Source organism: Bos indicus x Bos taurus, chromosome 7, assembly GCF_003369695.1.
Source record: "Bos indicus x Bos taurus breed Angus x Brahman F1 hybrid chromosome 7, Bos_hybrid_MaternalHap_v2.0, whole genome shotgun sequence".
NCBI classification, from domain to species: Eukaryota; Metazoa; Chordata; class Mammalia; order Artiodactyla; family Bovidae; genus Bos; species Bos indicus x Bos taurus.
In genome coordinates, this window is record NC_040082.1 from 89191915 (window position 1) to 89206172 (window position 14258).

The following is a 14258-nucleotide window of genomic DNA, read 5'->3' on the forward strand; positions in this document are numbered from 1 at the left end:
TTAAAATCATAGCTGAGAACTGAGTTGTGCAAAAGACAGAAATGCACAGATCAGCACATTCAACAGACTCCACACCATTAACAGGAGCTAGGTCCCTTTCCAGGGAACCCCTCTGGTAAAGGCTGTGCAGGATGAGTGGAAATAACACTAGAAAGTTTAAGTCCAGTGAAAGCACACCTGGACCCCTCATTTTTTTTTTTTTTCCATTAGAACTTCTTAAAGCCATTTCCCTTAAATATTTAAAGAATTTAATGGTAAGGTTTTTAAGTTATAAAATAAAAATCCCTTTTGAATTTTCTGATGTACAAAAAGAGACAGAGATGAACCATTGTGACCACAGAATCAGTTTGTTATGCTGAATATTCATGAATCCCTCATTTCTCATCTCGGCAGCACACGATGAGAAAAGGGCAGGGTCAGGGGTCCAGACACAGTGTGCAGGGCCCAGAGCCCCAGGGATTGGCAGGAGCAGATGCTGGAAGGGAGGCCCTGCTGCTGTTTCAGTTCCCTACATTCCCGACAGCTTTACTGACGCCACGTGGATTGAGGGTTGTGTCAGCAGACAGCCCAGATCAAGGAAGTCAATACCAAGACATGTCACAAACTGCTAAAACCAAGAACAAAGGAAAACCTGAAACAGCCAGGGGGAAACAGTGCATTTTTTAGTTAAGGGAAAACATTCCTTGTTGGAAACTGAGACACCAAAAGGAAATGGCCTAGTTTTGAAGTACTGTGTGAGAAAAAAAAAAGCAAAGCAAAAATTCTATACCCAGCAAAAACAGTCTTGACAAACAGTAAAACAAAGAATGATCGGATGAAGGAAACTGAGAGAACTCATACAGCCAAAAGACCTGATCTAAAGTTCTTTAGATGGAGAAAATGAGGCAGAAGACAGAGTGGAATGTGAGCAGTGAAAGCGACAGAAACGGCAGGCACGCGGGTGAGCAGATGAGGCCGTCTTGTCTCCTGAGGTCTCTGGAATCTGTAAAGCTGTAACACACTGAAGAAAAGGTGCCTTCAGTGTCTGCAGAAGCAAAACCTGAGACCACCTCCTGTATGGGGGGAGGGTCAAGGGCTAAGCAAGTGTCAGGTTCCACCTGAGCTCCAAGTAGACTGTGAACACCAAGGGTGGGGATGTAGTCCCCAGAGCTCCAGACACACAGAGACTCTGTTAACATATAAACATGGACACTGGTAATGCTCACATACGCCACAGAAGGCGAAAGCAGAAGGATGAAAGAAAAAACACAGGGAACAAACTAACTGCAAGACAAACCCCAAAATACCAGTAATACTTTAAGCACAATGCTCTGAACAATACAACTGAAAGAGACTGACAGAATGAATAAGGACACGGTATCCATGAGAAATCCTTTTCAATACAAGGATAAAGGCAGGTTTACCACAAAGGATTTGCCACATAAGCACAGACCAAATGACAGAAAGAGGGCTTCCCTGGTAGCTCAGTGGTAAAGAATCTGCCTGCCAATACAGGGGACATGGGTTCCATCCCTGGTCTGGAAAGATCCCACATGCTGTGGGGCAATCAAGCCCATGTGCCACAACTAGAGAATGGCCCATGCAGCAACAAAGACCCAGCAGTGCTATAAGTAAGTAAATAAATGTGAAGTGAAAGTCCCTCAGTCGTGTCTGATTCTGTGACCCCATGGACTGTACAGTCTATGGAATTCTCCAAGCCGGAATATTCGAGTGGGTAGACTTTCCCTTTTCCAGGGGATCTTCCCAACAGAGGGATCAAACCTAGGTCTCCCACATTGCAGGAGGATTCTTTACCAGCTCAGCTGCAAGGGAAGCCCAAGAATACTGGAATGTAGGTAAGCCTATCCCTTTTTCCAGGAGATCTTCCCAACCCAGGAATCCAACCGGGATCTCCTATACATTGCAGGCAGATTCTTTCCAATTGACCTATCAGGGAAGCCCAAGTAAATAAATAAATGTTATTAAAACACACACACACACACAGAATGGCTGTACTGACACCAAACAAAGTGGACTTCAGAGCAAAGACACAGCCAGCACAGGACAGAGACGAACACACCAACTAGTGAGGGGATCCACTCGCCCAGACTCATGATTCTAATGGTCCACAGTCGTAACGGACCATTAATAGACCATTAATGGACCATTCTAATGGTCCACAGCTGACCACCACTGGCTTCATGTTCCTTGCTCACTCATGGAGGACTGGCATAGAGAAAATATGCAAGGATCCAGAAGAATCAAAAACACAGTCAACCAGCAGGATCTGGGTGACATACGTATCGCAGGAACACCTACAGAACAGCTGTCCACGCGGACCATACCCAGGACAGAGCTCCAGTCTCAGCACCTTTCGGAGGCCTGAGAGGTCACACCAGAAACCAAGGCCAGGAAGCAACAGGGAACTCTCCCAATGCTTAGAAATAAGTCCACAGGTCAGTGAGGAGGTAGTGATAGAAATTAGGAAATATTTGGAACTGTATACACATGAAAATGAATCACAAAAACCTGTGGGGTTCAGCTAAAGAAGTATGTAGAGAAAAGTTCCTAACTTAATTAAAGACTTTATTAGAAAAGACAGGCCTGTTGGAAAGGTCTAAGTTTTCACCTTATATATTTGTAAAAGAGCAAAATAAACCCAAAGCAAGCAGAAATAAGGAGATATGCAGCAATATTCAGTAAAATTAATTATTTTTTTTTGGCTACACCTCATTGCTTGTGGGGACTTCCCAAGTGGCTCAGTGGTCAAGAACCCACCTGCCAAAGCAGGAGACACAGGAGACCTGAGTTCAATCCCTGGGTCAGGAAGATCCCCTGGAGAAGGAAATGGCAACTCACTCCAGCATTCTTGCCTGGAGAATCCCAGGACAGAGGAGCCTCATGGGCTGCAGCCCAGGGGGTTGCAAAGAGCAGAACACAACTGATCACATATGCATTGAATTGCCATTGCTTGTGGGATCTGTTCCCCAACCAGGAATCAAACCCAAGTCCCTGGCAGTGGAAGTGCAGAGTTCTAACCATTGGACCTCCAAGGAATTCCCCAACCCTTCAAAAAAATTGGTTATTAAATTGATCTTTCAAAATGGATAAATAAGCCTTCTGGCCAAGATAACCAAGAAAAAGGAGAGGAGACAATTACCAATATCAGGAATGAAAGCTTATCACCACTGATCCCTCAGATACTAAAAGGAAAAGAAAAGAACCAGATGACTTGATCCACCATCACCTCCATAATCCAGATGAAACCAACCACTTCTTTGAAGACTACAAACTACTGAAACTCACACAGTAAGAAACAGACAAAGCAAGGAACCCTAAAAGTACCAAAGAAAGAAACTGAGGATTTCCCTCGTGGTCCAGTGGATAAGGATCCACCTGCCAATACAGAGAACACAGATTCCATCCCTGGTCTGGGAAGATCCCACATGCTGAGGGGCAACTAAGCCCCTGTGCCTAGAGTCCGTGCTCCTCAACAAGAGAAGCCGTGCAATGAGAAGCCCTAGAGAGCAGCCCCTGCTCACTGCAACTAGAGAAAGCCTGCAGCAACAAAAACCTGGAGCGACCAAAAACAAATTTTTAAAAAAGAATAAAGCAGTTATGAAAAAAAAAGAAACTGAACTTGTAGATAAAAACTTTTCAGAAAAGAACTCTCCACACCCAGATGCTTTCCTTGAATTCTACAATAATATGCCAGAAGAAACACATTGACTTAAACATGACCTCTTCCAGGAGATACGAGAGGAGGGAGTGGGCCAGGCAGAGGAAAGGCCGACACTGCTCAGGAGCACAGGGTCAGAGCTTTCAGCAAAATCATCTCAGACTGAGCTCAGAGCAGAGCAGTTGCGCTGGAGGACAGTGTTGAGGCTGGGCAGGCCCGCCAGACCCTGAGGGCTCACCTTCTTCACCAGGAGGCAGACGTGGTGGCCCTGGATGGAGCGGCTGTACATGGAGGCACAGGAGTCCACTCGCTCCACAACTGCAACAGAGGGCGGTGTGAGGCCGGGCCAGCCCCAGGCAGCGGGGGAGCCCCATGTGCGGGAAGAAGGCCAAGCAATCTATCAGCTGTGTCCAGTCTTACCAGAAAAACGGTGATGAAAACAGATCTTTGCCAGGAGGTTATGGAAGGACATACTAATGCCATCCACCTTGATCGAGCTCATGCTCAGGTCCCCAGACTCCAGCAACTTGGCAAAGGCATCGCTGTGGGAAGGACAGAGAGAAGGTGGCAACAGGGGCCTTGCCCGGGGATGGGCGCCTCCTCTGAGGGCCTGTGGCTCAGGGTCTCCACTGGTCCTGTAAGAAGTCAACACCTCAACAGTGTCCCCAAAGCCCGTAAGTTTCAGCCCTGACACCCAGGCTGTGGGAATGTGACTGGGTTTGGTGACAGGACCCCAATGCCATGTAATAGGGGTCCTGGTGTGAACAGGAGATCAGGACGCAGACGTGCGAGAAGGAGGAGCGTGTGTGTCCACGGGGAGGGCAGCCATCTGCATGCCACTGCACAAGGCCTCAGGAGGACCCAGCCCTGCCCATATTCTGAGTCTGGAGTCCAGTGTCTGGTCCAGGGAGGGATGCCAGGCCTGTTGTTCAGGCTGCTGGGGATGTGCTGAGCCTGAGGCACCTGAGCCGGTCACCTGACACTCCGCCCACATCCTCTCCTCAGGTCAGAGAGCGTTGTAGAGATGACTGTCTGGAGCCCCCATGGCAGGAAAGCGGGGAGCTGGGGGCAGGAGGGAGGGCAGCGCACCTGTAGCACGGTGTGGTGACCAGGTACGAGGTGCAGGTGAAGTGCAGTTTGAAGTCAAGCTTCTCGTGGGTGGAGCCTTCGTCGTTCTGTGGGGCAGAGTGGGTGCAGGGTGAGGGGGCACAGGGCGAGGGGGCGCAGGGCAGAGCCTTTGAGCTCGGGTGCATAACTGACCCTCGGGGCACCCACCCCCGTACCTTGGCGATGAAAGACAGTGTCCCCTTGAGCTTCTGGGCCATGACGATGCTCTGAATGGTGAACACAAACTGGGCCTCGTTGGAAATACCTGGTGCGGGCAAGACATGGGCCTGAAGAATGGTGCAGGATGGCGTCACCTGGGCAGGCGGCAGGGAGTTAAGGCTGCCCAGGGTCGGTCCCCAGCACTGCTGTCCTGGGCCGCTGAGCCAGGCTCACTCACCAGGGGGCAGCTGGAAAGGCACGGGGACACCGTCGTGGACCGAGGAGCCCTCGGGCCGGGCCAGCCGGGCATTGAGCGAGTCCAGCACATTGAGCTCCATGCTCTTGAGAAAGCTGTCGCTCTGGTTCTCCAGGACCACAGAGACTGTGACCTGGCTGTCCTTCTGTAGGCTGCCCTGTACATCGTACGTCTGTAGAGCAGAACCCAGGGTCAGTGGTGCAGGGGAGCCACTTGGGACCCCATGCCTAGAGAGTGTGGGCACCCCCTCATGTCCAGAGAAAGGAGCCCTGAGCCTCAAGCACTCTTGGCCCCACCTCCTGAAAGCCAAATTTCGCTTACCATCTTGATATAAGAATTTTCAGCCAGAAGAATGTAGCTGGACATGGGCTGTGGACAAAAGAGAAACATGTCAGCTCCGGGCAGTGAGGACCTGGGAGTGATGGTGAGGGCTGCTGGGGGCACCCCCTCAGGAAACATCAGGAGCGTGAGAACGGGGGACAGGGAGACCCCACGTCCCAGAGGCTCCCAGCACCGGCTAGGTTGGGAGGACCCTCACCGGCAGGGGCTCCTCTTCGAGTGTGCCGTTCTCCACGGGCTCAGCAGCCTCCTCATCCGCTGGTGGCACCTTCTTCTTGGACTTCCTCTTGTCCTTGGGCCGCTCCTCCTTGTCTTTCTTGTGTTTCTTCTTCTTGTGCTTGGAGGGTTTCTGGAGCGGGAACAGGCTTGAGTCAGCCCTGCACTCCTCTGACGAGCCACAGCCCAACAGCGCTGCATGATTAGGACCCAGGGAGCTTGGCAACAGGAGACTGCTGTTAGGAGCCCTAGCAAGTGCGGGAGCGCCGCCCCCAGCCCAATCCCCGCACACGCGTCCCCACCTTCTCCAGGTCCTGCTCCCTGTCCTCTTCGGCATCCTGTTCCTCTCCCCGGGGCTCCTCCTGCCCCTCCTTCAGGACAGTGACTGTGGTGTTCACCTCCAGCTCTTCCTATGGGGGGCCAGGCCGGGGTTGGTGGCAGGGGCTTTCAAAGGCAGCCGGGGCCCAGGATGGGGAGTCCTGCGCCCCCTGACCTGCCTTGCCCTGGAACACCCTGCACTGATGAGCCTCCCTCCTGACGATGTGTGGCTTCCCCCCAAAGTGCTGGTGGCCAGCAGACAGGAGAGGAGGCCTGGCATGAGGGTCGGCTAGCACTGATCCAGAAGACCCCAGAGCCACCAGGCCCCAGATACAGACACGAAACTGCTGCCCAAGGCTGCTGCCTGGCTCTGAGACAAGGGCCCGCCCCGAAACCATTGCCTGCACAAGACCCTGAGCATGGGACTGACCCAGCCCAGACCTGGCTGGTCTGCCTGAGGATCACCCCACATCCTTCTGCCCCCAGTGAGGGGGGCCCCCTAATGCCTCTAAGACGTAGCTCTCCAAAGCTGAAAAGCACGGGTGTCCAGCTGAGGAGCACTCGCGGTCAGCACAAGTCACAACCAGGCTCTTACCAGGGCTGGTGTGGCAGTAGGCGGCGTAGTAGACAACCAGAAGTCCAAGTCCTCACCCTGAAACCACAGGAACACAGACCTTGAGCTGGAGCAGCTGGACGGGCCCTGAGAAGGCATGGCTGCCCTGACAAGCACAGGACACTATGCCCCATAGGACCTGAGTGTGCTGGGAGCCATTGGTGCGTCCGGCTCTCTTGCCATGGGTCCAGGCACCTACTGGGACCACACATCCAGGCAAAGCCGTGTTGCTCTGGAGTGAAGTAACACACCCTGTGTGTGGTAGCTCTGCCGAACCGTCCCTCCACGTGCAGGACACGCACACCATGGGAGAGGGGAGGCTGACAGCCCAGGACATCCCTGCCCCACCCCATCTGATAAGACAAGTAAGCCTGGCCTCTCACCTTCTCCACCTCCTTCTTCTTCTTCTCCCGCTCCTTCTCCTTGTGCTTCTTCTCCTTCTTCTTGGGTTTCTTGCTCTTCTTCTCCACAAGGGGGACATCCTCTTTCTCAGGGGACTTGGAGGTCTCAGCGTTTCTGTGTTTCTGGACAGGCAGCTTCTCACTATCAGCTAGGGGCCTGGGGGTGGTCACAGGATGAGTGGCCTAGGATGAGGCCTGGGGGCAAGTAGTCCACTCTGCTGCCGGGACCCTTACCCCAGGCCATGCCGAGCAGTCAAGAGAGGACAGAGGGAGGGACCAGGACGTGGGGAACCCAGGCCACGTCCAGCCCTATGGGCAGCTGCCCTGGCCTCACTCCCAGCACTTACTTATCCAGGTCGATGTCCAGGGCCCTGTAAGGGTCATTGGGATCTTTGTCGTCCTCGTCACTGGGCAGGGCGTTCTGAGGGACAACAGAAATGCTGTGTCTGGATCAACCCACCCTCCCCACAACCCCACCGGGCCCCACCTCCCTTCTCAGAAACAAATCAGCAGGTCCACACCCATGAGAGCATCTGATCTGGGGCCTGGTGCTCAGCATGGGCGGGGGATCAGGACAGTTAATGGAACAGAAGTGCAGGAGGTGCTCACAGCTCACAGGGCAGAGCTGACCAGGGCCCGGGGGCGGGGCAGGGTGAGCAGCTGACCTCAGGCATCTCCTCGGTGACGATGTCCACGCGCTGGGCAGGTGCGATGTCCTCGTCGCTCTCCGTGTGCAGCGAGCTGTGACGCCGCGTGCCCCGGCGCTCGCGCTCGCGCTTCTTCTTCTTCCGCTTATCCTTCTCCAGCCGCTGCCGGTGCCGCCTCTCCTCCTCCAGCTTCACATACTGGTCCGATAGGGGCATCCCTGTTGGGATGTGGGTGCTTAGCCCACAGCCTAAGAGCAGAGCCATGCCCTGCCCCCACCCGGGGGGCACTGCCCTGACCACTGGGACGCAGACAGGGGGCCCAGGGCTGTGTGGGGATGGACCTAGGGACCTGTGTACACGCCCCCTGCTGGCAGAGGGATGGGGGGGGAGGATGCTGGCTGGACAGAACCAGAGTTGGGGCAGGTCTGAAGCTGGTCTGCAACACCCTCACCCCCACGAAGACACTTGCCTGGCACCTTCAAGGGCACCGAGAGGTCGATCTGCACCACGGGGATGTGCTCCACGCCTGGCGCATCCTGATACCTCTGTGGGGAGACAGCAAGGCTGGTCACCACGCAGGGCAGAGGGCCCAGCATGACGCTGAAGCTGCAGAGCAGGACTCATGGAGAGGGGCGGGGCTGACAGTGCGGGGAGTACAGGACGGGTACAAGACTTGTCCGTTTTTGCATTTGTATCTTTTTTCAAGTTGAAAGTCACACTTATTTGGAAACACAGAAACACAGGGCTTCCTGCTTCTGGAAAGCGGGCATCAGCAAGCCTGACACACGTGGAGCCATGTTTCCCTGGTCACGCGTCTGCTGGCTGGAGGAAGACAGATGGTGGCAGTGGCGCCTGCAAAAACCCCATGTCCCTCGTGCTCACTCGCTTCCCGCTAAGGCAGAGGAGCCTGACCTCAACCATGCAGAACTTGCTCCCCGCCTGTCGCTACTGGGGGCCTCTTGTGGTCCTGCCCCTGGACCTGCTGACAGCCTCACACGGCCCAGGGATAGAGAGCAGATGGGGCCCTGGCCCATTCCTCCAGGACAAGGAGTCCAGCCTCACCTTCTGGGGGGACGGGGAACTCTTGATGTAGAACGGGTTGTTGGCCTGCTCTTGCCTGCGGGCCTCTCGGCGCTGCGGGACAGGATTCAGTGAGCACATCAGTGGGTGTGCAGAGTACTTACCCTGCACCCTCCCAGACCACCTGCACAAGCCAGGTCTAGGGGACTGGACCCCTCGCCACTTTTCACTGTTGGCCTTGGGCCAACAGAGAGGGAAGCCAGCGTGGGGAGGGGTGGAGCGGGGTGGCCAGTGGGACCACCCGGGAGCTCCATGGCTGGGGCAGGGGGATGGCCCCTGCAGGGGACGAGCAGAGCAGGGAACGAGGCACATCTCATACCCAAGTCCGCATGTCGTCCCCAGGCCCCACACCCAAAAGGGCAATGGCAGGACCCACGTTTCTCCCTGGGGAGCTCTGGCCCAAGAGAACAAGTCCACCCAAGGTCCCAAGGTCTGCCTGGAGGGGCATGGGCCACAGGCCAGAGAGACCGCCCTGCCTCACCCGGGCCAGCTCCTGCTCGTCTGCCTCGGGTGCCCGTGGCTTGGTGTGTCGCTGCTCCTCGTCCTGGAACATGGCCTTGGGCTTCTCATCCTCAGACTCGCTGTCCGAGAGTGGCTCGTTAATCCAGGCATCCAGGTCCAGGCTGTGGGACACAGGGGTCACATGGCGGCTCTGGCTTGCAGGCCCGGCCCTGGACACTGCTGTCCCCTTGGAGACCAGGACATGAAGGCCAGGCAGCGGCCGTGGGCACAGAGGACAGACCAAGGACGGCGGAGCTTGGCTGCCCCCAAGGTTGACAGGCAAGGACTGCCCACTTACCTTCTCAGGGACGGCGCCAGGGTGGGGACAGCAGGGACCCAGAGAACCAGCCAAGTGCCCTGCACAGTCTGTGTGAGGAGGAGTTGGTCTCCTGACCTCAGAGAACGTCCTTCCGTTCCCTCCACCACTCCTGGCTGGACAGAAGCCTGGGGGGGCCCTCATGCCACCTGGCTCCAGGTCCTCTGATGGCCGCACACTTACCCTTCGGGGACTGGAACCTTTTTCTGTGCCTTGGGAGCCACCGGGTTCAGCTCCCCAGCAAAGAGGGCGCTCACTTCCTCTGCCACTGGCACGTCCTTGGCCTGAAGCTTCTGTACATGCTTGACCAGCTGCAAGATGCAGGATGCCTGCGGGGGCCCCAGAGGAGTCAGAAGGGGGCCCCGAAGGACCAGCCCTGAAGGCTACTCAGCCCTTATAGGGCAAAGCACACACAGACAGACACCTAGCTGCTCCTGACTAGAGCCTGGCTGAGAATGTCTGGAAGGCTCTATGAGGAGCCACTTGGCCATGGGGCCTAGCCAGAAAAACATAGACCAGTTGCCATCTCCTTCAGAAAGAGTCAGTGACAGAAACTGGGTTCTGAGCAAGATGAAGGGTTATGGGGCTGAAAGAATGCCACCCTATTGGGCAATCGCTCCAAGAACATAGCCCCTGACCTCTGGGAGGCACCAGGGTGCCTTCTCTCAGCACCAGGGATGGGACCACAGCCAACCCAGGCTCGCGGCCCTTAGCCAACAAACAGACAAGCTCATGTCCAACACTTGACCACGACTGCAGAGACCACTGGGGCTTGCATCACCACAGGGTTCATGAAAGAGGCCGCCGGGCCACCAGTGCCCAGCTGCCACCCCAAGCTCTCGTGCATCAGCTCTCCTCCACCCTCCCTGTCGGCACCCACCAGGATCTGCGGGTACCTTTGCTGCACCTCCCTCGGGCTGACCACTTACCTTCCACGGTCTCCCACCCCCTCACTGCCTCCCATCCCCACTGCCCCTCGCCAGGCTCCTCCTATGGGACCACCTGGGGCCTCCCCAGCACAGGGGCTCCAAACTGGCCAGTCCTGCCCCTGGCCAAGAGTGGGGAACCACAAAAGGGCCCACCCCTGAACTGCCCTCAGGTGGACGAGCCACTGCGCTCACCCGCTCCTGGACCTCGAGGTCCGCACTCTGCACGAACTGTGGCAGCCGCTCCACCAGGAGCTGGGTGACCTCCTGGGCTGCGGACGTATCTGCCGCCTGCTCCTTTTGCTGCAAGATGGCCGCATACAGCTTGACCACGTTCTGCACGTACACCGCCTGGATGTGTCCCGGCAGTGTGGTAACCTTGGGCCGCAGCATGGCCTCCAGTGTCTGCTGGGGCTCCTGCAGGTGTCTGGGGGATGGGAGGGTTGGTGAGTGGCCACCCCAACAGCTCCGTGTCCCAGGCTCCTGCCACCCCCTGTGATCCCCCACCTGGCACTGAGGCTCAGGGAGGGGACCTGGAGGAAGAGACCACGGCCATCCTCCACTCACTCGGAGAATTCCCCGCAAATCCAGGCAGCCGCGTAGAGCACCTCGCAGATGCCGCTGCGCTGAGGGCTGCTGGCCACCAGGTGGGCACTGTCAAGCAGCGCGGACATCTGTGCCACGGCGAACCTGCGGATGGCCTTCACGCGGATGGCCACGTCCAGCATCTGTGCGGCAATGAGGTGGCCGTGGCGGGTGCCCTCCAGCCGCGTCAGCTCCACAAGGATGCTGATGTACCTGCGGGACAGGGTCTGTGAAGGGCCCCGCCAGCCTTAGCACCACACTGCTGCCCTGCCCCCGGCCCCACGGGCCCACAGGCCGCACCACTCAAAGTTGGTGATGTGCTGATAGTTGGACTGGCTGCAAATGTCGATGATCTTGGTGAGCAGCTCGTCACGGTAGGTCGTGCCCTCGGCCTTGTCCACGTGGGTCATCAGCTTCTTGACGATCTCCATCAGGTTCTTCTTGGACACCTGGGGGACAGCGACAGTGAGGGAGGGGCCAGGCCAGCAGGGGGGCAATGTGGGCGGCAGGGCAGGCACGCACCATTCCGTACAGGAGGTCGAGGGCCCGAAGGCGGATGGACTCATCCTTGTCGTCCAGGCACTGCAGCACGAGGTCCTTGTGTGCCTGCACAGACTTGGGGTGCGTCCTCAGGATCTTGGACATGGCCAGGAGCCCCAGGTACTTCACTGTGGAGACAGTGGGTAGCCATCACACTTGCACGAGGTTCGGGGGCGAGGCCAGGCTGCAGCGACACCCCAACCACCTGGGCACTGTCGGCCACGTCTCCCAGGCACCAGGCTCCCCTCACTGCCAACCTCTAGCACCCCAAACACACAACTGTCTATGCCAGGGGCAGCCAACTGGGCCACAGGTCAGGTCCAGCCACGGCCCGTATCCACAGCAGCATCACTGGCATGTGACATGCCTGCCAACACCCGCCAGGCAGCTTCTATGCTACCCTGGTAGAGACCACACGACCTGCAGAGTTGACCTGAGTTACTCCCTGGCCCTTCCCAGGAAGAATTCAGTGACCTCTGCTCAAAACCAACAGATCTGGAGCGCCACCAGGAATGCCTGTCTGGTTAACCTCCAAGAAGACTGCAGGCCCATGGGGAGGTCCCTCAAAGCCCGGCCTGCTCCTCCCGAGCCTTGGCGCGCCCTTGGCCTCTCCCCTGTGCTGCCATAGCCTCCCCACCCCTCCCTGCAGTCAGGTCCTGCCTCCCCATGGATGCGGGCACAGGGCTGAGTTCAAAGACACTTTCAATGGGCAAAGGGCTGAGCCACACACCGAGACGCCAGCCCACTGTGTACGTGTGTAGTGGCACCCCCAGGCCCTGCAGAGCCTGGAGGGATGAGCAACTCACAGTTCTGATCGGAGTCTTCTATCAATATCCTCAATTTCTGAACGCAGAGCTGCAAAGAGGAGAATAATACTGGTCACGTCTATGCCCACGTGGAGTTGTGACTTGGAGCCAGGAGGAGAGCCCAGGTCCTGGGACATACCTGGATGCTGGCGCTGTGGTTGGGCATGCCGGATGACAGGGAGATGAGCACTGAAACAGACCACTGGGTAAGGGCCCACGTGATTGGCCCGGGGAGCAGACCACAGCGCCCGGGGACCCGAGGCCCGGTGGGGGCAGGTCCATGGGCCACCCTGCCTGAGACCTGCTGACTGCAATGTGCGATGGAGCAGGCTATCTTCTATCTGCATCCTCACTCCCTCTGCCCATGGCCAGGCCCAGGGCCATCTGTGATCCCGCCCCACCTCAGTCCTCCCTGTGGACCTTCCCACACAAAGGAGCCACTCTCCAGCCAGCTTCCCCTGCTCCCAAGTCCCATGCTCGCCCTCCCTCTCCGTGACCGTCGCTGATCCTTGGTGATACTCATGGCCCATGCAGTGGTCATGAGCATAGGCCCAGGGCCAGGTTCCTGAGCCTCACTGAACTTATAGCTGCCCGTGGGTCTCTGAGGAGCAGTCCAAGCTCTGGGCAGGGATAGCCAATGAGACACTGAATCCTCCAGCCACCACCTCCCTCTGCCCGCCTACAGGAAACAGGGCTGCAGGGACAAGTGACCCACAGCTAATGGGCTCTAGCAGAGTTGTGTGGGAAGGGCATGCAGGTGCCCTCCAAGGACCCTCCTGGCTGCAGCTCCTATACAGGACACCACATGGGAAGCAGCCTGAGGCCTGCTCCAGAATGCTCAGGAAGACAGTCTCGCTGGTGGGGGTGCAGCGTTTATCACTGGAGCCTGAGGCGGCAGAGGTTCTGGCCACAGCAGTGTCCAGTTGCTGACAGGTCCACAGGGCCAGGCCAGGCAGCTTCCCAGGTGGGAACCTCAACTCCAGGGGTGTCTGCATCTGCTGGTGAGGTCCTGGGACCAGCCCCCTAGCCGGCGACAGCACCCTGATCCAGAGCGGGTCACCCCAGCACTCACCTGCGATGACGGTGTTGACACACTCGTAAAGAAGGGACATGGCAGACGTGCTGGAGACGGAAACAAGAGGAACCGGGAAGACGGAGGCTTCCTGCCTCCTGTTCACCCCAACAAGATCCCCAAGGAACTGCCTCAGGGAAAACACCGAGCCCAAGGACTCATCTTCTGATTCTGTGAACCCCATGAAAAGAAGCCAAGTTCCCCAAAGGCCCCTCTCTAGCAGCTCAAACCCCACCAGCTGGTTTCACTGTGACAGGGAGGTGGCCTGACCTGGCAGGAGGAACACAGAATCGCAACCCACCCTACCCCCTAGGGTATCCAAGGGTCACTCAGGCACCAGGCGTGTCCATTCCACGCTGATATTCTCCCAGTGATGCTTTAGTTCAAACCCACAAAGGTCAAGAGAATGGGCCACCAGAGTCGGGCCACGAAATAGGTCTTGAGACCAAAGGCCTCACATGAATGCTTTGAAAACCATGGCTACTTCATAATGACTGCTGATTTGTTTCAAACGACAACGGGGGGTTCCCTGGTGGTCCAGTGGTTGAGACTTCACACTCCCATTACAGGGGGCCCAGGTTCGATCCCTGGTAGGGGAACGAGATCCTGTATGCTGGAACAGTTCCACGTGAACAAGAGTTCACATTCTGCAACTAAAGACTCTGAGTGCCACAACTAACACCCGTCACAGTCAAATAAACATACAAATAAAAGCAAA

General features: G+C 56.8%; 1 protein-coding gene across 2 annotated transcripts in view; it reads right to left on the reverse strand.

Annotated features, from left to right (window-relative positions):
- Nucleotides 1-14258, reverse strand: part of AP3D1 (adaptor related protein complex 3 subunit delta 1) — a 33573-nt gene that overhangs the window by 1884 nt on the left and 17431 nt on the right. For both annotated transcript variants that reach the window (XM_027547111.1, XM_027547110.1), the window contains exons 9-31: nucleotides 13541-13590; nucleotides 12608-12657; nucleotides 12469-12517; nucleotides 11645-11790; nucleotides 11423-11571; nucleotides 11105-11335; nucleotides 10733-10964; nucleotides 9795-9940; nucleotides 9276-9417; nucleotides 8777-8848; nucleotides 8184-8259; nucleotides 7733-7932; nucleotides 7415-7488; nucleotides 7050-7224; nucleotides 6649-6705; nucleotides 6038-6145; nucleotides 5719-5868; nucleotides 5502-5549; nucleotides 5163-5352; nucleotides 4942-5030; nucleotides 4748-4833; nucleotides 4079-4200; nucleotides 3897-3976 (exon numbers count right to left, since the gene is read on the reverse strand). In XM_027547111.1, the coding sequence (XP_027402912.1) occupies nucleotides 3897-3976; nucleotides 4079-4200; nucleotides 4748-4833; nucleotides 4942-5030; nucleotides 5163-5352; nucleotides 5502-5549; nucleotides 5719-5868; nucleotides 6038-6145; nucleotides 6649-6705; nucleotides 7050-7224; nucleotides 7415-7488; nucleotides 7733-7932; nucleotides 8184-8259; nucleotides 8777-8848; nucleotides 9276-9417; nucleotides 9795-9940; nucleotides 10733-10964; nucleotides 11105-11335; nucleotides 11423-11571; nucleotides 11645-11790; nucleotides 12469-12517; nucleotides 12608-12657; nucleotides 13541-13590 (2722 nt within the window). The remainder of the gene's footprint in view (nucleotides 1-3896; nucleotides 3977-4078; nucleotides 4201-4747; nucleotides 4834-4941; nucleotides 5031-5162; nucleotides 5353-5501; nucleotides 5550-5718; nucleotides 5869-6037; nucleotides 6146-6648; nucleotides 6706-7049; nucleotides 7225-7414; nucleotides 7489-7732; nucleotides 7933-8183; nucleotides 8260-8776; nucleotides 8849-9275; nucleotides 9418-9794; nucleotides 9941-10732; nucleotides 10965-11104; nucleotides 11336-11422; nucleotides 11572-11644; nucleotides 11791-12468; nucleotides 12518-12607; nucleotides 12658-13540; nucleotides 13591-14258) is intronic.